This window comes from Neolamprologus multifasciatus, chromosome 18 (genome assembly GCF_963576455.1).
Source record: "Neolamprologus multifasciatus chromosome 18, fNeoMul1.2, whole genome shotgun sequence".
NCBI lineage: Eukaryota > Metazoa > Chordata > Actinopteri > Cichliformes > Cichlidae > Neolamprologus > Neolamprologus multifasciatus.
The window spans coordinates 35,743,868-35,769,254 of record NC_140456.1 but is presented as its reverse complement, the minus strand read 5'-3'; the positions used below and the strand labels follow the sequence as shown (position 1 = coordinate 35,769,254).

Sequence of the window (25,387 nt, the reverse complement as noted above, 5' to 3'; positions counted from 1 at the left end):
AGACCTCTCTGCACTGAGTCATCCTTGTTATTAATCTCTGGCTGTCTTCACAGTGTGTCTTTGGTCCTGTCTCCGTCCCCTCAGCCCCTCAGCAGTCAGATTGCCGCCCCTCCCTGAGCCTGGTTCTGGTGAACATGTGTTTCTGTTAAAAACGAGTTTTTCCTCCCCACTGTCACCAGTGTGCCTGCTCGTAGGGGTGGTCTGATTGTGTTTCCTCTGTATAACTGTAGGGTCTTTACCGTACAATATTAACTGCCTGAGGTGACCTTTGTTGTGATTTGGTGCTAAAAAAAACTGAACTGAATCTGTGAAACCACTGCACATCACTATAACACTAAACATTTCAGCCCTTTGGGGGGAGTTGTGCTTTTGTTGTGAAAATCTGTTCCTGCTCTTTTCCTCTGCAGGCATTACAACATGGTTTCCTGGATTTTGAAAGGTTCAGTGCAGAAGAATATGAACATTATGAGGTAACAGACTGCAGAGTGCTGACTGTGCTACAGGTCGATATCAATGAAAACAGGACCAGGATACAGTAAGAAATAAGTAACGTACGCTTGTTATTCATCCAGTTTATTTGCAGTGCTGTTAGTAACACAGTCAGGGCCAACCAAGGGCTCGTACGATGTCCAGGCCTGCCTTGGTGCACGCTGTACTTCCTCAGTTTCTCAGTTAGATTGATCCATAACTCACCCGTCCAAGTGATAGACAGTCAGTGAAGTAAAGGTCAGCTCACCTGTGTCCACTGCAACAAAACTGATTTCCAATGAAAGGTAAAAGACCGTATGTGTTCATTACTGCAGTGGTGGTATAATTAAGGTGTTCTGGATCCATGTTTTTAACTGATATGTCGCTAACCTCTATCACAGTCTTTCTTTCCTTTCTTTTTGTGCTTTTAGCGAGTTGAAAATGGAGATATGAACTGGATCGTTCTGGGAAAGGTTCTGGCGTTCAGTAGCCCTCATTCTCGTGGTAAGATAGAAGATGGTGAGTCAGAATCTCTAAGCTAAAAGCTAAAAGCATGCCTCCAAACCAACATCAGTGCTCACGTTGCTTGGCCTGACAGAAGGCCTGTGCAGCCCCTCAGTGCCTGCACGTCCTGAAACAGCTGAGAAGAGCTAACCTTACCCTGCTGTCTTCTGATGGCGTGTATTGTTTCCTGCTTTGTGCTGTCATGTTGTTACGGCTGGATTAGACGAGCCTGAGCCCTGCAGTGGCTCGGGGTTTCCCATGATGCACTCATGCTTCTTCATCACTCAGCTCTTTTTACTTCCTGTGTATTTACACCACTTTGCACGTAGTTATTATTCCCCTCTGGCTCTCCAGTCCGTCTCTTGTCCCGTTGTCCTCCCCTCACCCCGACCACATGTGGCAGATTGCTCCCCCTCCCTCAGCCTGGTTCTTGTTAAAAGGGAGTTTTTCTTTCCCGCTGTCAGCAGGTGCTTGGGGCCGTTCGATCGTTGAGTTTTCTCTGTATTTAACGTCTTTACCTTACAATATAAATCAGTGGACACTACGTCATTGAATCTTATTTTACGTTTGCATTAAGAGACAGGACTTGCATTAAAAACAGACCCTCGCTGATTGAAACGTACGACGTAACTCAGTTGTTGTTGATTCTGTCTCCAGGTTATCCCCTCCACACACCCGAGGCATACTTCTCATACTTTTGCCAAAATGACGTAACGACCGTGGTTCATCTGAACAGGAAGTTGTATGATGGCAGGCGGTTTGAGGATGCAGGATTTGAGCACCACGACCTCTTCTTCCTTGATGGGACCACGCCCTCTGACCTCATCGTCTTTAAACACTCCATCCATTTACAGCTGGATTAGGCCGCACGGGCACTCTGATTGGCTGCTACCTGATGAAGCACTTCCGGTTTACTGCAGCCGAGGCGATTGCTTGGATCAGAGTCTGCAGACCTGGATCTATCATCGGTCCACAGCAAAACTTCTTAGAAGAGTGAGTTTGTGCCTCAGCTGTGACGCTCAAACCAAACGCTCCAATTTCCGTGACTCCAAAGGTATCAGTCGGAGACAATCATTAAGCTTTAGTGCCGTTCATGAAAGTACAGGAGTAATGCTTTCCAGATGATGTGCACACAGACACGTCTGCAACACTTCATTAGGATAATGTCACAAAACACAAGCAGACGGCAACTTCACCTCCAAGGTGCACGGAGAAAGATCTGACGAGGTGAAGACTCCAGTCACAGAGTATTAGGGAACCATAACGTGTTAGTGGCCTTCATCAGGGTCATTGCGTTTATCTGTGAAGGTGTGATTGGTCCACTTTTTCTGTTTCCAGTCTTTTTTATTTAAACACAAGCTGTTTGACATTTTGCAATGACCCAAAAGGCGTTGGTCACTGAGTACAGCTGTTCTCTGATACTTCGAGTGTCGCTGGAGTCTTCACACGAAGCACAAGTAGATCAGGAAGTAGATCAGGAAGTAGATCAGGAAGGGTTTGAGGTGTCACCTTGGCCTTCAACGTCGGCAGATCTCAATCTCATCAAGCATCTGTGAGATGTGCTGGACAAACAAGGCCCGTCTGTGCTTAGGCTGTGGCATCTATTGCTGTTACCACACAAGATGTTTCTCCATGCTGAGGTCATAGTTGGAGCATGCTGGAAATGTAGTAAAAGTTAGAAGAGAAGCAAAGGGTGGAGGTCAGGGTGGGGCATTCTCCAGGGTTCCCATGTGCAGCTGGTGGTGACTGCAGCAGTGGGAAACTGGTGGATGATGAATCAAATCGAATTAAAAAAGCCTGAAACTGTGTTACTGCTGCAGACTGCAGTCAGCTGGTTTCTCTCCTCAGCTCTGGACGCACACTTCCTCCTTACGCCACAGTAGTGCTCTGTTGCTAATGGCTACTAGCTTTGTGTGTCTACTTACACGCTAAACCAGGATGTTGAATGTTATACCTGCTAAACATGATATCACAGTTAGTTTGTGGCGTGTGTTTGATGTTTGTGTGCAGGAAGCAGCACAGTTTGTGGGTTCAGGGTGACGTGCATCGGTCTAAACAGAAGCTGGTCCAACAGAGACGGAGTCGGCAGCAGCAGCTGCAGCAACAGCAGCTTCACCGCTCTGACTCTGTGCAGGGAGGCAAACAGGAGGCAGTGTCCTCGCTGCTTTCCAGCATGGATGACCTGTCAATCAACACCGTGCTCTGCAAGTCATATAGCTTGGATGAGGTCAGCGGTGTGACTTCATAGCACCTTTTTTTAATGGTTACTGCAGAATTCAAACAGGCTACTGAGTTCTGATCACAATGTTGTGTTTTCATGCTGCTAATTGTGTCTTTCTTTCTGTGTCTGTGCAGAATAACTGCAAAGAAGTCAGTCTGACACAGGGAGACGAACTGAGAGCACTGAAGGGAAAACGCCCACCGAGATCAGCGTCATCCTGCTCAAGGTACCAATATCTGTAATTTAATTAATGAGAAATGGTTATTGTGGTCAGTGCAAGAGACACGTTGAGAATTAGCTCAAAACAAAGTTTCTATTAACAAGGAGATATAATAGACACCAACATGTTTTTGTGGATGTCAGAAAGTACATAAGTGACTGTTGTCGAATGCTTTGTTTGCACGCTGTCTAACAGACAGACTGGACTGCATGAAATCCTGCTGTGTTCTCATCTGTGCAGCGTAAATGTTGTGTATAACCTGCTCGAGCTCATGCATCCTTTTTTGTTCTTCGGTTAAACTGAAACCTAAATGCAACAAGAGAAGTTGTTGTCTTTGGATACTTTAGTTAATCATGAGTGAGATTAAGGTTGTGGAGGTTGTCAGAGTATTCCTTCTACTGCCTGACAGTGTCCTCAGTTGGAGTCAGCAGGCCTCCATCTTTACTGGACACCGTGTTGGTAGAGCACCACTTCCCCCTCCTGACGGTTTGCCAGAATCGCTCCTCCTACGCCCAAGTTTTTGCTGCAGCCGCGGCCTGAGCTGCGTTTCGATTGGCCTGCCCGCTGCCTCTGCTCTCCACCCGTGGCTGCCGCCAGACACACAATCAGTAGATAATACCTCTGCTCACTACAGTTTTTGTTTTGGTCCCTGAATCCACGGCCCAAATATAGCAGATATATAAGATGCTGCCATAGTTCAAGAAACATTTCATAAAAAGTAAATAGTTACAAATCGGGGATATGGGAGCTGCGGCAAAAAGAAACCAAAGGACGACCACGAACCAAACTCACAACGTGCTTCTCCTGTAAACTAACATCACTAAACTGCTAACCTGACACAACCAAGAACTGGGCTTCCACGGAGGTTAACTCGAGGTACCTCCCACACGTCGAAGCGTATTTGTCTCTTGTCTCTTGTACAGAGTGTGTGTGCAGATGTTGATTCCTGCAGTGAGCGTAGAAATCATCAGAAGGATTTTTGGAGAAGTTGTTCGTTGTGCTTGTTTTTGTGAAGGATCAAGTTTAGTATTTGCTCTTGGATCACACACACACACAAATATGAGGTGTTCTTGTTTTCTGTGTCAGGTTAAACCTGTCCAAGACTTCACACTGCTCCATCCTCCCTCCCCCGAAGCCCTCCAAAGTCCACCTCACCCCCTCTTCTACTAAAAAGCTGAGACGAAGTTCCTCTACCACCACTGCTCCGCAGATCAGGAGGTTGGTGTCTGTGCTTTTGTTCCTTACTAGAAGCACATTATAATAAAACCAATATAAAATGTGATGTGCTGATGTCTCCACAGTCCCTTCAGCCTCACTGTGTTCAGCACCAGGCCAGCACTGATTCACTGACTTCACACTTGGGACGTTCTGGTCATGAATCAGCCCAGCTGATGATGGACTCGCTGGAAACTGGATCAGCTCTCTTGCACCTTTAATAGGCTGTAAATCCTTTTTTAGCCCCAATAACTACTTTTGGTTTTGACAGAGCCAACAGTTTGTCACCACTTTAACTGGTCACGTGGCCCATTCTGTGATAACAGGGCCGACACCATAAATCATCACGTCTCTTGGGTATAGCAGGCAGGTAACTGTAAAAAACTGCTGCTGCATATTGCAGATATAACATCTGCTAGATGCTGAATGTCCCGTTGTCACAACCATTTTGCTGGAAGCAAAGGACACGTGCAGGTGCAAAGACCAAACAACGCTAACAGGGGATAAAAGGTCGTGGCCCGAGGACTGAGTCAGACCATCGCCAAGAGCAGTCTGGGTGCTTCTGATAAACGGCTGCTGCCATTTGTCCATCCAAAGTTCAGAACCACAGGATGTAGACGGCCTGAAGCAACGTCTTGGTTGCGGAAACACAGACCTTTAGAAGTCGTACCAAAATCCACGCCAACTTTGGCAGATCACAGGTTTCTTGGCTGCACATGATGGACCTAGCTTATTTGGCACGTTGTTGTAATGTTGTCTCCTCATTTTCAGTACTTTAGTAACCTGGTTGGGTTAGAGAACCATAGCAAACCACTTCTTTTGTAAGAGATCGGTGCACATTGTTCAAGAATTAACAACTGGACGCAAAATTGTCTTGCAAGACCAAGAGTGATACACTGCTTCTGCTATAGATGTTATTTATATTTTCCAAGATTTCATCGATAAAGTATGACAAACTTATATTTGTTGGTCTTTTAACGTTCGACATGCTTATAATGCACTTTGAAAACCTCTGAGCACACATGCTAGCAATAAAAGAAACAGAACAGAGGCAGCAATATAACATAGCTAATATTAACAGTGCAGTGAATCCTGCTTGTGCCGTGATATTCAGGACTGCAAACCCAGCAGCATCACTGACTTTCAGCTTGTTGTGTTTGTGGATATATGACTGACTTTAATTATCCATCAAATCATCACATCTGTGTAAGATTAAGGTCAACTATATATATATATATATATATATATATATATATATATATATATATATATATATATATATATATATATGAGGCTTTAAAACTAAGTTAACGCTGAAAGTACAAACATCAGTAATGTTACAAAACTTTGCCGCCATGTGGCCAACAGTATTGTTTTATTGTTCTTCGTTATTAAACATTCGCACATAAACAAGATAAGAAGTTGCAACGCGTGTTTGTGTACATAAGATTTTCAGGAGGAGGACAGACATTTGTTTAGAACTCTTAAAGATGTCGAAGAAGCTCCTTTAAGCAATTACTGTGATGTTCCTCCACCTCCAAAGAAATGTCAGAAGGAGTCCGAACCACAAAAGAAGCGCGTATTCTCGGAAAAGTGGTTGCAGGAGGTGAGCTGGCTTCAAACAAATGATGAACGCACAGAGATGTGGTGCAGAAAGTGCCGTGAAAATTTGATAAATGACAAATTAAAAAGGCATGAACATTTTTTTTTTGTATCGAAAAAATATCGAACCGTGACACCAAAGTATCGAACCGAACCGAACCGTGAATTTTGTGTATCGTTGCACCCCTAATATATATATATACTGAATATTATGTCACTTGTTTATGTGCGAATGTTTAATAACGAAGAACATTAAAACATTGCTGTTGGCCACATGACGGCAAAGTTTTGTGACATTAGTGATGTTTGTACTTTCAGCGTTAACTTGGTTTTAAAGCCTCATATGTGTATGTGTGTGTGTGTGTATGTATATATATGTGTGTGTATATATATATATGTGTGTGTATATATATATATGTGTGTGTATATATATATGTGTGTGTATATATATATATGTGTGTGTATATATATATATGTGTGTGTATATATATATATATGTGTGTGTGTGTATATATATATATATATATATGTGTGTGTGTGTATATATATATATATATATATATATATATACACACACACACATATATATATATATATATATATATATATATATATATACACACACACACATATATATATATATATATATATGTGTGTGTGTGTATATATATATATATATATATATATGTGTGTGTGTGTGTGTGTGTATATATATATGTATATATGTGTGTGTGTGTGTGTGTATATATATATATGTATATATGTGTGTGTGTGTGTGTGTATATATATATATGTATGTATGTATATATATATATATACACACACATATATATACACACACATATGAGGCTAAGAAAATATGTAACATGTAATATGTATGTATATATAAATATGTAATTGATTGGAAGCGAGAGCTAAGAAAATATGTAACAGTTTATCGCAGCATTGAACATCCAACCACGGGTAAAAGTCCAGCAGAACTCCTGTTCAACCGCAAAAACAACGGAGTTGGACATGCGTGACAGAGATGCTGAACAGAAAGGAAAATCAAAGATTTATGCTGATGAACGAAGGGGAGCTGAGCATTCAAAAGTTGGCACGGGAGACACAGTGCTGGTTCAACAAGACAAAGTGGACAAGTTTACAACACCATTCAACGCAACACCACACAAAGTTGTAAGCAGAACTGGAAACCAAGTCATCATTGAATCACCAACAGGAGCTCGCTATCACCGGAATACCACACGTGAAGAAATACGAGACAAATGAGACCAGAGAAGGACACTACGACACAATACCTGAAAGGGAGGAAGGTGAAACACCCACAAAGACTGACACCTTCACTCCAACACCACAAGAGGGCTCCCAGGGGCCAGAGAGATCAAGTAGATCACAAAGGGCTAAAAAGATACCTGAGAGGTTTCGTAATTTTGTGGTGAAATGAACTATAATATGTCAAGGTGAAGAGGTAACTGAAAATGGGCAAGTTTCAAGTTGCAAGTTCATATGTGTCGACATGTATATATTGGGGGGGAAAAGGGGGTACGTGTGGTGAGACAGTTAGAAAATATAATTGTTAGAAAGTAAGACAAGAAAGAATGTTCAATGTTGGAAAAAAAAAGATATCAAAGTTATTACAACTAAAGTTTGAATCTAAGGAAAAGGGGGATGTCATGTATTGATATATGGCTATGTCTTAATGTGATGACTTTTGAACCGGATGTTGTTGTCCGAAGGAGGCCCCGTTAAGTGGGTAGTTGTCAGATGGACAGTATTCAATAAAGCAAGATAAAGACCGTGCTTTATGTCCTGATTCAATTCAGAGTGCTCTGCCTAATTTAGTAATAAGGTGGGCACACAACAGTATCCAAAACATACAAGTTTCATTATATAATTTTTCAAGGGATCTTAAATCTGTTTTCACTCTTGTATGCTTTTCATACAAGTTTCACACGAGACAAATACAAACTTTATAAGATTTATAAATATCTTTTTCATATGGGTAGTCAAAATGCCTGGGCCGATTTTTTGTCCCAGTCCAACCCTGAATATAATCATCAGTGTTTGAGCAGTGTTGGATTATAATATTATTTTATGCCATGTTAGACCCCTAATTAAAGATTGTGAATTATTATGTAGTTTTGGTTTGCATTATGCTCCTGAATTAGAAGAAGGTGATAACTATTACATTTGGTAAACTGATTTGTATTACATTAGACTGCTGATTTATTGTGAATGAATGATATTGTTTTATGATGCATTATACTGCTGAGTTATAAGAAATACTGTTCCAGAAAGTCATCGCCTTATTTGTCTGATTGGAAGAGAACAGAGCATCCTGCCCCATCTCAGCAGGAGCAGATAAACAGGGAGCCAAGGTCATAGCTTGGGCGCTGTGTGAGAAAGAATGTGAATGTTTAGGCTTTTATGATGAGGTGGGGGCCACTAGAGGCTATAAGAGTTTGATCAAGGCTCCACCATTTTGAGATCTGATGCTGTCTGCTGTATGGTGTCCATCTCCCACGCGTGTATTCATTAAATCATCAACCCGGCCAGACCAGTGTTGTTATTTTGGTTTTCCTCTTGTATCCATCCCCAATATTTGAGTCCGTAACAACAGCTATGATATCAGGGACAACCGAGACATGTGTGACAATACTCAACATGTCACATGACACACCTTAAACATCATGTGATCCACTCTCAGTCTGCACTTTCATTCATGACTTCAACAGGTTGAAATGAGCTTTGAAGAAACATTCAGTGAAATAAATCTTTCATGAATTCATGTGATCAGCAGATGAACTTTGTACCAACAACATCTTCAATAACAGAGTCTGAATGAAGCTCAGGTGTTGATGCTGCTCACTGATTGGACGGTTGGTTTCAGCTCTGCTCTCAGTCTTTCCTGCACAGGTGAAGGTAGAAAGTGTGACTGGATCTATAGACTGGAAACAGAGAAACATGCTGAACATTTGAAGCTTTGCAGCAGAAATGTTCATGTTACAAATACAGCAGAGCTGATCTGGGATCAGTGTGTTCACACCTGCAGCTACAACAAGGTTTCATGTCTCCACACGTCAGCATGTGAACTTTACTCTGACTCAGTCTGAGCAGTCAGACGGCATATTTTTAAAGTTAACACATCAGCACACACAGAGCTGAGCCCCTCCCACCTGTGCTGAGTTTCAGGTGGAGCCCCGCCTCCTTCCAGGAAGCAGCTCACCTGTGTGTCCGTGTTTAGTGTCCAGGTGTGGAGTGGAGCTTGTTGTTGGTGTGTGAAGAAACTGTAAGTTTGCTTTGTTTCCTCCTTTAACAGTTTGTCTTCAGGAACTTTACTGTTTGTTCAGCTCATGTTCGATTTCTTCACACAACAAACTGTGTGTGTTTGTATTTCCGGTCTCTCCATTAAAGTCAGTGTGTAATGTTTTCCTGGCTAACATCAGCTGTGTGCAGCTTAGTTCAGCACAAATCTGCCGCTCCATAGTTCACGGTAACGGACTCACAGCTGGACCAACGAGGCCGAGTGTGTCCGCCACTCTGAGCTACGTTCGTGTTTGTGTACTTGTAGTTTGTACTTTGTGAGTTCACTCAGAGCCCACAGAGGACGCAGCGTACGTGATGACGTCAGCCCTTTACCTCCTTTACTAGTGATGGGATTTCCGGCTCTTTTTAGAGATCCGGCTCTTTCGGTTCGGCTCACTAAAAAGAGCCGGCTCTTTCGGCTCCGAACCGGCTCTTCAGGTTGTTTTGTTGCTTTAATTAATTTATTATTAACAATAATATAAAATTATGCACAAAAGGAATTACTAACGTAAAACAAAGTGGGTTTATTTAAATTACACAATTGAAAACATGTGTGTATTGTTTGTGTATTTATACACAGGCACTCATATATATTCAAATAATTTAAAACAAATGTTCATTTACCTGTTATTACCACACACCAAATCCGGTCGTTGGTACTTGCTGGCTTGTGTAGCCACTAGGTAACAAAAGCTCAACACTGCGCCCTAGTATCCTGGAGCACTTCTGTTGTCTTTTGTACGTGCTTTGGAGTTTTTATGTGCTTTGGAGTTTGTACGTGCTTCGGAGTTTGTATGTGCTTTGTCTGTAGGGGCCACCGTAAATATACTTTTATTTATTCACTCCACATAAAATGTAATAAATAAATCATATAATACAAAAACCAACTATTCACATTTCAACTTTTAACTATTTAAATTTTCAGCTTTTTCCTTTTAAACAAATTTAAAATGAAACAACACAAAACACTGCAAACCACAACACAATTAAATATAAATTAAAATATGAAAACAAAAAGAAGATGCATATTCTCTGTCATATGGGCCCGCATGAATAAACTTTCTACATCCTTTATCATCTGCAACCGAAAATAGTTGTGGATGATTACTTTACCTTTCTAATGTGAAGTTGTTGTCCCTGGCTCTCTTTCTCTCTCTCTCCCTCCCGCTCTGTTCCTGTGCTACTGAGTAACTACCGCCCCTCCCCCCTCTGCCCAGCGTAAAGCACAAGGCTCGCGTGCTGAGTGAAGCGGGAAAAAAGTGCGAGAGAGAGAGAGAAAAAAAACCCACGTGACGGCTCGCGATAAGGAGCCGGCTCCCGTCGTTCACTTCAAAGAGTCGGCTCTAAGAGCCATTTCGTTCGCGAACGACCCATCACTATCCTTTACTGTCACTGTGATTAATATTTACACACCACACGAGACACCTGACAGCATGTTAACACTAAGCTAAAGCTAAGCTAACGCTAAGCTAGCCAAGAACCCAGAGTGACGTTAAAGCTGAGTAAACACTGACCCCAGACCAGCACCGTGATAAAGTGAGCTGCTGCTGCTGAACCTGAACAGGTAACAAAGTGATGAGCAGTCAGGCTGCAGGTTTCTACCTGTTCATGTTTCTACAGTAGAATCACTTTGAAGTGTCTTTGTGCTGTTTCATCTTTGATTTGTGTTCATAAACACTCAGAGAAAGATCACGTGACCTCATCAGGATCTGTGTTGGTGTGTGGGGCTGTACCTCAGCTTTAGATGATGGTGATTATGAGACAGTGTTTCAGCTCATTTTACACAGTAACATGAAAGTACTGTTATGAGGAGTAGTGAAGTAACATACTCCATTACTTTTAATTAAAGTGTTCTGTGTAATATGTGTAATAATGACTTTTTTGAGTAACTTCATCTCTGTCAATAACAACATTCATACGTGGAATAAAAACACATCAGTGGATCATTGCTGGAGCTGCCTGGACTTCAGTCTTCAGGATCTCAACCAACAGCATCAACATGCTGCTCCAGATGTTTGTGCTCCAGATGTTTGTGCTCCAGATGTTTGTGCTCCAGATGTCTGTGCTCCAGATGTCTGTGCTCCACATGTCTGTGCTCCAGATGTTTGTGCTCCAGATGTTTGTGCTCCAGATGTTTGTGCTCCAGATGTCTGTGCTCCAGATGTCTGTGCTCCAGATGTTTGTGCTCCAGATGTTTGTGCTCCTGGTGATCAGACTCGCAGTTTCATCCTTGAAATAAGTGTTTATATTGTTGTTATATTGTTGACCCACCATTGATCATGTGACTCATCACATGATCAATGGTGGGTCAGCGACATGCTTTCTTTCCGTCTCAGGTTTAAATATCTGGGACTCTCCACCGTTTGGTTTTAAAACTGAAGAAGCTTCTCGGATGAAACGTCTTCCAGAAACTTAAAGAAGTCTCTATTTTCTTTCTAAGCTCCTTAGATCACATGACCTGGATGACTGAACCTACAGACATATTGACCTGGTTTCTAGGTTACATGACAGGTCAGAGGTCAGCGACTGTAACTCAGTTACTCCTGTTAATGTGAACTCACTGAGTGTTTGTGGTTTACCTCTCAGACTGACTGAAGATGATGATGGAGGAAGAGGAGGACAGAGCAGAGTCTGCAGGGTCCAGCTGTCCGTCTGTGAGGAGTGACCGGTCCAAAGATTATAATCCAGACTTCAGTGCTGAACCTGGACCAACGAGGTCAGAGAGCTGAACACACTGAGTTACAGAAATAATTCTGCACTGACATTATAATCTCTGTTGATTCTGGTTGATTGTCTGACTGTGTTTGTGAGCTGAGAGGAAATGAAAATGAATTTGTAACAAAAATCAGTTTTGTCCAGTTTTCCTGTAAAAAGCTGAAATCTAATCTAAGAGGACTGTTACTGACAGGAAACAGCTGCATTATCTGCAGTCTGTGTGATCACAGCTGCTTCAATCATGTTTGTGTCTGCAGAGGTCAGAGGTCACAGTCTGCAGGGTCCAGCTGTCCGTCTGTGAGGAGTGACCGGTCCAAACGTTCAAATCCATTCTTCAGTGCTGAACCTGGACCAACGAGGTCAGAGAGCTGTGATGACTCCTTTACATGTTTGTGTTTCCTGGATAAATATGACCTGAAACATCCTCAGATTGTTACAAAGATTCATTAAAAAGAAAACAATGAAAGAGAAAAGATCCAAATGTTAGACTTGGTCATTTGCTGTTTGAGGACAGTGATGCTCATATCTGTGGGGAAAGTGTGACCTGAGTGGGTTCATGTTTGTCTTTAAAGAACAGAGCTGCTCTGATTCTCTTTGTGTCTGATCTGTTAAACAGTCTGAGAGGTCACACAGAGACCCAGCAGCTAAAGCCTGGATCATACTGGCTGCTGTTAATGAGACTCCATCAGGACAACACTGAGCCACAGTGCTGTTCATGGAAATCAATCAATAAATTCAACTTTACACTGTATTACCAAAGTACTGACTCGTCTGCCTTCACACACATGTAAACTTGAGTGACATCATATTCTGAGTCCACAGCATTCAATATGATGTCAGCCAAGAGTTCAACATATAACAGCTTAAACTGTTCTAAAAAGGTTTTTTCACAGGTTTAAAAGTGTTTACGGGAATTTTTAACGGTTCTTTCAGAAGCACATACGTGAGGTTAGACACAGGAAGCAGCAACACTGACTGAACACAGCTTTTAGAGGCTAAATTCACATTTTAATAATGAAAGTGGCTTCATGTGTGTGTGTGTGTGTCCATGGTTCCTCCACAGAGTGGACCAGCAGAGCTCAGAGGTTCCCAGTGGTCAGTCTGCCCAGCAGCATCAAACACAGCTGGACTCCATGTTTATGGTCTGTACATGTACAACAACTACTTTATTATTAATATTAATAATAATACATTTATTTATAGGTCCCTTTCAGAACACCAAGGACTCTGTGGACTAAATGACCAAAAGAAACAAACTTTGAAATCAGACGGTGCAAATGTGATCACAGGGAAACGTTTTAAACATCGAGGCTTTAAACAAAAACCAAAGTGAAACAGTTTGTAGTCGAGATCAGTGGGAATGAAGCTGAATAACTGTTTCTTCAATAACTTTGAGAAATAAATGACAAATATGATAGAAATTAGGAGCATTAGCACTTACTAATGATGTGAGTCGACACTCTGCTGTATTGAGACGACCACATTAGGTGGTCCTCAACTGTAATGGAAACCAATGGCTCCAGTCGATCTGAGCAGCTACTAATAGAAACGGGGCCATAGATGTGTTTGTGCTTAATAACAGTGAATCACAGGATTTTTACATTACAGTTAAAATCTCATGTTGTTTGTTAAAGTGTGCAGTTCAGGGTGTGTTACTAAAACTGTTGTTTGCTCACTTTCCAAAGACCCAGCCCCCATAAAAAGCAGCCAAACAGCTCTAAGAGTTACACACACACGCATATCTATCAAGTTTACTCTGGTCTAATATACTTGGATTTAGCTTGAAGAATGTTCCTGTACGAGGACTGAAAATGATTTAAAAAGCAGCCAATGTCCAAAGAACAACTTTGACACACCTTCATAAAGCCTGCAGAGCAAAAGAAAAACTAGCTGAAAGTCTGGCTGCTCTTATGAAAAGTACAGAGAAATTATGGGTCGTTCAACACTTGTGCACAATGTAAGAGTTTAAATAAATCTAAAGAGTAACTCAAAATCCTACAATCATATTGAGAAAATCATCTACAGCTAACTATCCAAGTGGATTTGTTTAAGACAGCTCCATCTGCTGGTGGCCCTCTGCAGGTGCATGAAAGGGGCGTGTTTATAGTGAAAGTAGTAGAGAAAGTAAACCCCATGGGAAGGAGGGAGGACTCTCAGCAGCTTCCAGCTCATATTCAGACATTTGACTTCTCACTGAAAGCAGCTAGTTTGAGTGTCTGTACCTTAATTAGAAGAGATAACATGGCCATAGTAATTAGTTTATAGTAGTAGTAATTAATTTATACATCTGTTTGTGGACAAGTCCCAGTTTTTCTGTAGAGCCTCTCAAGTTGGTGACAGCAGTCAAAGTTCACGTGTAAACCAGAGCAACAAATCAGGTCCAAATGTGTTGTTCACAGTGAGTGGGATCATCAGTATGTTGCTATGTTAACATCCTGCAGCAGGATGTGTTTGGTCAGCTGGTTCACATTTCCTCAGGACCTTCTTGGTGTGATGTTCTTCTGCTTCCCTGGCTGCTGTGTCTGTGGGGATGGCGTTTGTTCTGTGTTGTAGCGTCCTGATGACGCCCAGTTTGTGCTCCAGTGGATGATGAGAGTCAAACCTTAAATACTGATCTGTATGCGTAAACAGAGTGAACCTTTAAGACCAGTTGTCTGTATGATCAACTCTGTCACCTATAACATCTTCAAGTTTCTGGCTTCGATCATCAACCTGTTGATAGTTCAGCTCTGAACACCAGTGAAATGTTTCTCCCACTGAAATCGCTGCATTCATATGAACAGAATCAACATTTTGGGACCGTGGAGTTGTGGAGAATGTCTCAGTTAATCAGATAAAGTCAAACTTATAATTGGTGAAGAGATCGTGGATGATATGCCCCTTGATCGTAAAGAAGTGGATGTTGTGTAGACTAGAAGTTCAGAGTGGTGGTTCATTCATAAAGTATTCTGTTCCAGCTGCTGGAGGACAACATCATCACTTTTGTGAAGAACGAGCTGCAGAAGATCCAGAAGGCTCTGAATCCAAATAAGCCCCAGTTCTTGGAGTTTCAGAGGGAGGATGATGAGCAGAGGAGCAGCAGAGAGGCATTTGTGAAGATCGCAGTGGACTTCCTGAGGAGAATGAAGCAGGAGGAGCTGGCTGACCGTCTGCAGAGACGTAAGAGGATTTCTTACTTAAGGTTTTAAGCTGTTAGATAAATGAGACACTCATGACACCAGTGTGTTAAGTCATATCTCAGTAGGTCAGAAAATGTCATCAGCGTTTTGTAAAATATATTTGTTGAAGTTGTATTTTTATTATTATTATTCAGAACTTCCAGCTGCAGTTTGTCATCGTAACCTTAAATCTGCTCTGAAGACGAAGTTCCAGTGTGTGTTTGAGGGCATCGCTAAAGCAGGAAACCCAACCCTTCTGAATCAGATCTACACAGAGCTCTACATCACAGAGGGAGGGACTGCAGAGGTCAATGATGAACATGAGGTCAGACAGATTGAAACAGCATCCAGGAAACCAGACAGACCAGAAACAACAATCAGACAAGAAGACATCTTTAAACTCCCACCTGGAAGAGATGAACCAATCAGAACAGTGCTGACAAAGGGAGTGGCTGGCATTGGGAAAACAGTCTTAACACAGAAATACACCCTGGACTGGGCTGAAGACAAAGCCAACCAGGACATCCAGTTCATGTTTCCATTCACTTTCAGAGAGCTGAATGTGCTGAAAAAGGAAAAGTTCAGCTTGGTGGGACTTGTTCATTACTTCTTTACTGAAACCAAAGAAGCAGGAATCTGCAGCTTTGAAGACTTCCAGGTTGTGTTCATCTTTGATGGTCTGGATGAGTGTCGACTTCCTCTGGACTTCCACAAAACTACAATCCTAACTGACCCTAGAAAGTCCACCTCAGTGGATGTGCTGCTGACAAACCTCATCAGGGGGAAACTGCTTCCCTCTGCTCGTCTCTGGATAACCACACGACCTGCAGCAGCCAATCAGATCCCTCCTGACTGTGTTGGCATGGTGACAGAGGTCAGAGGGTTCACTGACCCACAGAAGGAGGAGTACTTCATGAAGAGATTCAGAGATAAGGAGCAGGCCAGCAGGATCATCTCCCACATCAAGACATCACGAAGCCTCCACATCATGTGCCACATCCCAGTCTTCTGCTGGATCACTGCTACAGTTCTGGAGGATGTGCTGAAAACCAGAGAGGGAGGACAGCTGCCCAAGACCCTGACTGAGATGTACATCCACTTCCTGGTGGTTCAGGCCAAAGTGAAGAAGGTCAAGTATGATAGAGGAGCTGAGACAGATGCACACTGGAGTCCAGAGAGCAGGAAGATGATGGAGTCTCTGGGAAAACTGGCTTTTGATCAGCTGCAGAAAGGAAACCTGATCTTCTATGAATCAGACCTGACAGAGTGTGGCATTGATATCAGAGCAGCCTCAGTGTACTCAGGAGTGTTCACACAGATCTTTAAAGAGGAGAGAGGACTGTACCAGGACAAGGTGTTCTGCTTCATCCATCTGAGTGTTCAGGAGTTTCTGGCTGCTCTTCATGTCCATCTGACCTTCATCAACTCTGGACTCAATCTGCTGGAAGAACAACAATCAACCTCCAAGAAATCTAAATTATTTAACAAACTAAAACTCCAATCACTTCACCAGAGTGCTGTGAAGAAGGCCTTACAGAGTCCAAATGGACACCTGGACTTGTTCCTCCGCTTCCTCCTGGGTCTTTCACTGCAGACCAATCAGACTCTCCTACGAGGTCTGCTGACACAGACAGGAAGTAGCTCACAGACCAATCAGGAAACAGTTCAGTACATCAAGGAGAAGCTCAGTGATAATCTGTCTGCAGAGAAAAGCATCAATCTGTTTCACTGTCTGAATGAACTGAATGATCGTTCTCTAGTGGAGCAGATCCAATGGTACATGAGTTCAGGAAGTCTCTCCACAGATGAACTGTCTCCTGCTCAGTGGTCAGCTCTGGTCTTCATCTTACTGTCATCAGAAAAAGATCTGGATGTGTTTGACCTGCAGAAATACTCTGCTTCAGAGGAGGCTCTTCTGAGGCTGCTGCCAGTGGTCAAAGCCTCCAACAAAGCTCTGTGAGTAAACATGTGATCAGGCTTTTAATTATAACATAAACAGTGTAATGTGTGATGGACCCTTAAAAACTTAAACATATTTTTTTACATGATCATCAGCACTAAATACAGTATATTATAGTTAATGTTTGATAGCAGCAGTAAATGTCAGAGTGTCTTAAACATATCTGGGTGTCAGCTTTTATCAAAGTCATGTCCAGAATCATCCTGTAAGTAAAATTTATTTATACAGCAGCTTTCACAGGTCAAAAACCACAAAGTGCTTTACAATAGAAACAGGCAATAAAAAACACAGAAGATAAAAACATTAAACAGCAAACACTGAACATCATACAGCCTAAAACTAGTTAAAGGCCACTCTGAATACTAGAGTCTGAATAAATGAGTTAGTGGGACCAGTAAAAGCCTTTGACTGGAAGATCTCAGATGTGAGAAGAGCTGTAGGATTGTAGAAAGTCAGAAATATAGACTGGGACTAAAAGTAAGGACTAAATCTTTAAATAACGCCTAAAATGAACTGGTTACCAGTGTGAAGAGATTAAACTGGAGTAATGTCCAGTCTATTTCATGTGCTGGTTAAAAGCCTCGCAGCATGATTCTGTACTGACTGAAGACGTTCAAAGACTGTGATGGACCCATAGGTGATCAACTCCCTCATTCCTCCTCTGGTCTTATTGCTCTGCATCAGTGCACTGCTCAGCTGAAGATGAGTTCACTTCTATATGTTACAATCTGCCTCACCAGTACAGTTCCAAAGATCTGCAGCTGCTGAATCAATTATATTCCTCGTGTTTCTTCTGGTTTCCTGTTGTTAGATCTGCATGCTTGATTGTTTTTCAATCTCTCCTATGTCGTGCACTTTGATTTCCGACTGTACACAGTCTGTGAACCATGACAATTTGTGACAGAATGCAATGATCAGTGAGGACCCGGAGGACACTGACATTTACACTGTGCAGAATGAGACTTGAGACTTTATCTCACTGCTTTGTGGATGACTGATGGAAGGACTAATCACTATATCTGCTTTAATTGAAATAATTTCCATGAAAATTTCACTGGTTCAGTCTCCCAGAATCTCTCAATCATATCTTGACCTTTTCCTAGAGTAACTAACCCTCACTCACCAGGATATGAGCCAGCCTTCCCTCTCATTGCTACATACTTACAGTCTTGCCTATCACCTGTTCACAGAATGAGTCATCACATGTTTTTGTTTAGCATTTAATGAGCAAGTTCCAGGTCTTTATATTTACACAGGGAACATTTTTAAACTAAAACGTTTTTTAGCCATAAATAGTAATGCACACTGGCATTTGTCTTTCTTTCAAAGGTTCAACACAAGAAGTGATTTAAACTAATCACAGTTTGTTATCAAATGACAGTTTTTCAGATTATGTTTTTATTTCGTTTTTGTTTTTTAGGCTGAGTGTCCCTGACCTCTCAGACAGAGGCTGTGAAGCTCTGTCCTCAGTTCTCAGCTCCCAGTCTTCTACACTCAGAGAGCTGAACTTAAGAAACAACAACCTGCAGGATCCAGCAGTGGAGTTTCTTTCTGCAGGACTGAGAAGTCCACACTGTAAACTGAATACTCTGAGGTGAGATCAAGTTATGTTGTGCTTTTCATTAATTGACAGAATTAACCTATAAGAAGCCACTAAATGGGAAAAAAGTCAGTTAAACTTCTGTAATAGTTTTATGTTAGTGTCATCTCTTAGTGTTGACTCTTAGTAAAAAAAACAGGATTTATTGCAAAATCTAAAAACTCTTTTGTACACCCTCATTGCAATTTAATAACAGTGTTTGTTTAATGTTTATCTGTCATTTTTCAGACTGAGTCACTGTAAGCTCTCAGAGAGAGGCTATGAAGCGCTGTCCTCAGCTCTCAGCTCCCAGTCCTCTAGTCTGAGACAGCTGGACCTGAGTAACTCTGACCTGCAGGATTCAGGAGTGACGCTTCTGTCTGCTGGAGTGAAGAGTCCACGCTGTAAAATGGAAACTCTCAGGTCAGGATTTAAAATGTTCCACTGACGATCATGTTAAACCTGATTTCTATTACTGCAGAAACAGTCAATTGATTTTAAAAAAGTCTGAATGTAGAAATTAGCGTCTGGGGTTTTTAGTGATATTTGTTCACTTTCTGTCTTTCATTTGCAATGAAATGTCCCGTCTGCTCCTCTGAGTCCAGATTCTTTATTTTAGCAGTGCTTCATCCACCAAACCTTCTAGTTCGATTCCTGTATTCTGAAGGTTTTTACAGAGCTGTTTGTTCAGATATCAGAATTTGATTTTCAGAAAAATTTAGTAATAAAAATATGATCAATTGATTATTTCTGACTGAAAAGATGAAATATATATTTGGTCATAGTGATATGACTCATTGCCTCACTTAAACATAAAATGTAAACAAAAATTAATACAAAACAGAATTTGACTGTTGAGCTTAAAGTGAGCTTGAATGTTATTCACTTCCTGTTTTATTTTGGTAGTTATCGTCTCTGGTTTTTACTTTTACTTCCTCCCCCGACATTGTCTACATTAGTTTCAGCTGTAGAAGATTTTATTGACTGTTTGATTTGTCACTTTTTTTAAACTATAATTGTTGACTTAAACTATTGCTAAAATGTATTTTCATTAAAATACCAAATAATTTATTACTTTATCATCTAATTAGATTATAATTCTGTAAATAGGCATGATAGTGTGGTCTATGTGGGTTGTCTTCAGGTACTCTTCCTCCCACAGTCCAAGAACATGCATGCAAGGTTAACTGGAGATGTGTGATTGTGAGCATAAATTGTCTGTCTCTGTCTAGCTCTGTGTTTACCTGGCTACATCACCATGGTTACTGATGCTGAACCTATAACCTGGTCTGGATCAGGTTATGTTCAGAGTTTTTGTTTAAAATCAACTGAAGTGCCTCATTTTCACTGATTCTTTCATTTACAGAAAGCTTTAAGTGTGATATAGATTCAGTCATATCTGACTAATGTCAGTGAATGAGGCCCAGCTGTAAAGTCACAGCAGTCACACTGTATGTGTCTCATTGTCACTGGAGTTTAGGCTCCATGCATTCAGCTGGTGCTGCAGAAAAAGTAGAAATGTTTCTGTTTGGTTCTAATGCTGAGTCTATTTTACAAAGATGGAACTGCAGCTAATCCTGCTCATGTAGCCAGTTAGTAAAAACTCAAGTCACCATCAGACACAGCAGACATTTACTGATAATCTCACTGTATGTGGTCTTTTAGCGCCTCCTAGTTGTGAACATGTGGAGTGTTGTTAGTCTGGGTGACGAGTGTAACTGTTGAGTGAGAAAGACTGTGGTCGTGTCCAAATTCATGGGCTGCATCCTCCTGAGGACCCGGCCTTCGCGGTCTACGTGGGCCGGGTCCTCAGAAGGTCAGGTAGGCCGGAAGTAAACGGCCATGGAATTGGACGGTCTAGCCTTCTGATTGGTGTCACCGCTGTCTCGGTGGAGTTTAATAAACTCTGCCGTCTGCTCCTTGCTATCTAAAATATAACAGGACTCTGGCGTAAATTGTTGACCATCTCACACTTCTGTTTAATCAGTTTTTTTTTGAGGTTTATTCAGTTGTGTAAAAACCAAGGAGGAACCCACCCGGGGGATAAATAAAGTTTTATTTTATCTTATCTAATCTAATAACTTTAATCTCAGCCAAACCAATTTACTCACGAACAAATAAAACACTGAAAAAAGCCAAACAATAGCATTTTTAGGTTGTCTAAGTGACTTATATATTACTTTTAACCTGATTAGCCAAAGTCCGCGGTGATCTTAAAATGATGTGCAGGGAGTTGTGCCATTCTCTGCGGCTTCAGTAATCCTGGAGCTCTCGGCTTGCTATCGAGCTGGGGGGTAACAGACGTCTCCGAAAACGTCGAAGCACTTTTGCAAATATGCAATGTCTTGATAAACCGAGCAGATAGCACAAGTTTACACACTCACATTCTCGCCTGAAAATATGTTAAAAGTTTTGTGACCCAGGAAGATTAATAAGAGTAATTTTAAATCTTAGTAGCGGCCGCCATTACCAGAAACTGGAGTTTGGCTGGGCCGCAATATGAATTCTGGGATATGGTGGGCCACGAAGGACACACCCGACACATCCTTCAAATTTGGGGAAAAGGACGACGCATTTGTCGGCTGCATTCGGAGGAGTCCACGAATTTGGACAGCCTTTGGTGCATCGCTGTGACGTTATCGGTCTACAAATGTGTCCTCAGGAGGATGCGGCCCATAAATGTGGACACACCGACCCTGCGTGCTGGTAGCACCTTAGCCACACCTCGGGTGTGGAGGAGAAGCTGAAAAAGAAGGTTTTCTAGTTTGTAAGGAGGAAAAAAACTGAAAGGACTAAGTTAAAGAGAGGCTGGAGAGTAACACAGAGCAGCAATGAATGCTGCTCACACAGTTTAGACAGTTTAGCATCAAATGTTCGCGTGAGTTAGCTCCCAGCTAACTAGCAGAGCAGCTAACTAGCAAACCAGCTAACTAGCAAACCAGCTAACTGCACCCACAAGCTGCGACTGCGTCTTTCTAACAAGAGCGTCAGACACTCAGACTGGTTTTCTTTGTGGATGATGATTTATTCTCACACTGATCCTTCATGATGATGCTGCCATCCACCCACTGCTCCTAGCAGTGTTGCCAACTCCTCAGTAAGTGAACTTGCTATTGGCTGTCCTAAAAGTTGCTGGAATTCGCTAAATGACGTCATCGCCTAATTTGGATAAATGGTCATGCTAATGTAATTGTAACGTACATTGTAGGAGAGAAAAATAACATCGTGGAAGCAACATAACGTGAGTAAAAATGTCCTGGAATGCATTTAAATAAATAAATCATAGTTCTGTCTGTAACTATTACAACACTCTCACCACATTTGTTAACAATTCTCTCAACAAATGTCTTTTTCCTCGTTCTTTGTTATCCAGCTGAGACTTTGGGTATAAATGTGTCATAAACAGGAGAAAGCAGTGCATCAAACTTTGAGTGTTTTTCCCAAGGATGAGGAAGCAGACTCGGCCACAAACAGCTGGATATATGAATGGTTACCACAGCAACCACAGCAGTGTGCTCTCAGTATATTTAGTTGTATAAAGGTGTTTGTGGTGTGTTGCAGCTGAAACAGCCTCATGTATGTTGACACAGGGAGAAAATAGTGTGAGAACACTGTTCACAGCAGTCACAGCTCGCTGCCTTCAACAGTCTCTTCCTTCCTTGTTTGGATGTCACTGATATCATCTTCTGCTCTCACACTGACCACCTGTTGAAGCTAACATGCTAACATGGAAGCCGCAGGTATGCCACCTGTGGCAGCTGAGGTCACGTGATCTGAGTGTTTGAACCACGTGTTGGAGCAGCATTTCCAAACATCTGCACTTCAGAAGCTCCAAAGTGTGGAAACGTCACTGTGGAGCGTCTCATCCCTATCTAAGAGATTTTCTTGCCTCTGCAAAGCTAAGCTTGCAAACAGCACCATAGTTTGTCAGTCCCAACCAATCAGAGCGCTAATTATGTCACGTCACATGACTCGTGTGTTTACCTCTTTGATTAGCACCCAAAGAACTAAAGAAAGGCTGAAAGGACGTTCAGCCAATCAAATCCCTCCTAGGAACAGGAAGTCTAGAGAGGAAATGGAGCAGAGAAGGAGAATCACCAGTTTAAATGTCTGAGTTTTAAACTGGTGACCCTCTAAAGAGGCTTTTATTGACTCTGTTTTCTTTACAGCTTTTTTCACCATTTAAACTGTTTAATATCAGATTTAGAAATAACTTTTGGACAGTTGTTGTACATTTCCACTAAAATGTGACACAAATAGTGACTTTCTGACTTTACTTTGGACTAATCTAACGACTCAGCCTGGCTATGTTGGACTTGGTGTGGAAGCAGCTCCCAGTTTGAGTTCAGGAGACACACACTCTCTACTTTGAAGATCAGCTTCAAACTTTCCTTTTTGATAAAGCTTATAGTTCGAGCTGGATCAGGTGACCCTGAACCATCCCTTAGTTATGCTGCTATAGGCTCAGGCTGTTGATGATGCTCTGCTTTCTTCTCTACTCCCCTCTTTTCACTCCTGATGCTTTTATATGTCACGACTGTCGTTAACTTTTGTGTCTCTCTGAGCTCATCTCTTCTCTTTCCCCTCACCCTGCAACCAGTCATGGTAGAATTTTTTTGAAGCTGAGCTTTCATACATGATGAATTGCTCTCTTCAGTTGGGTGTCTTCCCTGCTGCCTTTAAAACGGCGGTGGTGAGGCCCCTTCTGAAGAAGAGCAATTTGGATTGTAATGATTTTAATACAGATCTGTATCCAACTTACCATTTTTAAGTAAAATTTTAGAAAAACTTGTTTTTACTCCGATTAATGATTTTCTGAATGATAGACAGATCCTGGAGATATTCCAGTCTGGATTTAGGGTGAACCACAGCACAGAGACTGCTCTCCTAAAGGTTTTAAATGATCTTAGATGTAACTGGGACTCCCAAAAGCTCTCAGTCCTGGTGCTACTGGATCTAAGCGCAGCCTTTGATACAGTAGACCACGCTATTCTTTTAAACAGACTGAAACACATGGTGGGCCTCTCTGGTGCTGTACACATCTGGTTCACTTCCTGTCTCTCAGACAGAACTTTTATGGTGAGTATGGATACATGCTCCTCTAAGATCCATAGAATGACATGTGGTGTGCCTCAAGGGTCGGTTTTAGGCCCTGTACTGTTTAATTGGTATATGCTCCCTCTTGGCGGTGTCATCAGGAGGCATGGAGTGAACTTCCACAGTTACGCTGACGACACTCAGCTGTACATCTCCGTGTCTCCTGATGACACCAGACCAATGGATGCCCTTTTTAACTGTAGTTTAGATTAGAGATGGACCGATCCGATATTACGTATCGGTATCGGTCCGATACTGACCCAAATTACTGGATCGGATATCGGTGAGAAATAAAAAATGTAATCCGATCCATTAAATATCAAAAAAGCACCTCACAAAACTTGCTACACGGAGTAACTCGGCTCATAACCGTAGCACGTAGCAGCAGTGTGCATCACGTGATAGAGCGGCTGTGTGTATTTGTAGCCTAGCTAGCAAACCAGCATTTCATCTCCGAGGAAGTTTTCCCAGAGAGAAGTAAAGCAAGTGTGTAAGTTCATCTCTGAATGTCTGTAAAGCATAAAGTATTCCCACGTTAAGCTTAACAACCATACCTGGAGCGACTGCCTCTCTCTCTCTCTCTCTCTCCTGCTGCTGCTGCTTCAATCGTGAAACAGCTTAATGATCAGCTGATCGGCTTTTCTGTCGCGAGTCCGTCTCTCGTCTTAGTTTTTGGCCCACTTCTCACCAGAAAGCGGAAACCAGCGGCTGAACAACAGCAGCACGTTTAAGCTTGATAAGCTGTTGTTAGAATTTATTTAAAATTACTTTCTACACCAGGATCTTTTTCTACGTAGCTGACGGCTGGTAATTGTGCAGGGGCGGATCTAGCAAAGTTTAGCCAGGGGGGCCGATAGGGCATGAACAGGGAAAAGGGGGCACAAAGACATACTTTTCTTTCTTATTCTCATTTAAAATGTCTAGTTTTTAATAAATAATTATCTGACTCTTACACCCAAAGTTTTAATCTTGTGTAAAATATATAGAAGTCCATTACTGTATATAGTAACTGTCAAGTCTAATATACCCTAGTAAGCTATACTACTTTTTCCTTTGGGAAGATACCATCTGTGCAGTCTGCAATTCTGTTGAAGAAAGATGTTGAATCTATTTAATTATTCTTGAAAAATAATTTATTTTTGTGCATTTTCCCCCTGCATCAAATTAAATTTGATTACATCGATTAAGCATCATGAGGTGGAGGGTGGTTCCCTATTTTTTATTTTTTTTGCTGGGAGTTTGCAACCCTATTAGTTAGGTTGCTTAAAATTTCTTCTAAGTACTCTTTAAAATACCAGAATAGGGAGGATGGTGCAGGTTTAACTTTATTAGATTGATCAGT

The 25,387-nt window shown here is 41.8% G+C and overlaps 1 protein-coding gene and 1 pseudogene across 12 annotated transcripts in view; both read left to right on the top strand.

Annotated features, from left to right (window-relative positions):
* Nucleotides 1–25,387, top strand: part of LOC146498552 (NLR family CARD domain-containing protein 3-like) — a 76,670-nt gene that overhangs the window by 34,298 nt on the left and 16,985 nt on the right. For 2 of the 11 annotated variants that reach the window (XM_085139974.1, XM_085139976.1), the window contains exons 2-8: nucleotides 12,123–12,252; nucleotides 12,509–12,610; nucleotides 13,315–13,393; nucleotides 15,209–15,410; nucleotides 15,565–17,365; nucleotides 18,790–18,963; nucleotides 19,198–19,371. In XM_085139974.1, the coding sequence (XP_084996100.1) occupies nucleotides 12,134–12,252; nucleotides 12,509–12,610; nucleotides 13,315–13,393; nucleotides 15,209–15,410; nucleotides 15,565–17,365; nucleotides 18,790–18,963; nucleotides 19,198–19,371 (2,651 nt within the window). In that variant the 5' untranslated portion in view covers nucleotides 12,123–12,133. The other 9 variants (XM_085139978.1, XM_085139979.1, XM_085139971.1 and 6 more) reach the window with 8 other exon arrangements.
* On the top strand, nucleotides 339–5,584 carry LOC146498553 (dual specificity protein phosphatase CDC14AB-like; annotated as a pseudogene). The gene is made up of 7 exons (XR_014870612.1): nucleotides 339–470; nucleotides 900–987; nucleotides 1,630–1,965; nucleotides 2,983–3,199; nucleotides 3,328–3,419; nucleotides 4,500–4,631; nucleotides 4,715–5,584. The product of XR_014870612.1 is annotated as a dual specificity protein phosphatase CDC14AB-like (transcript).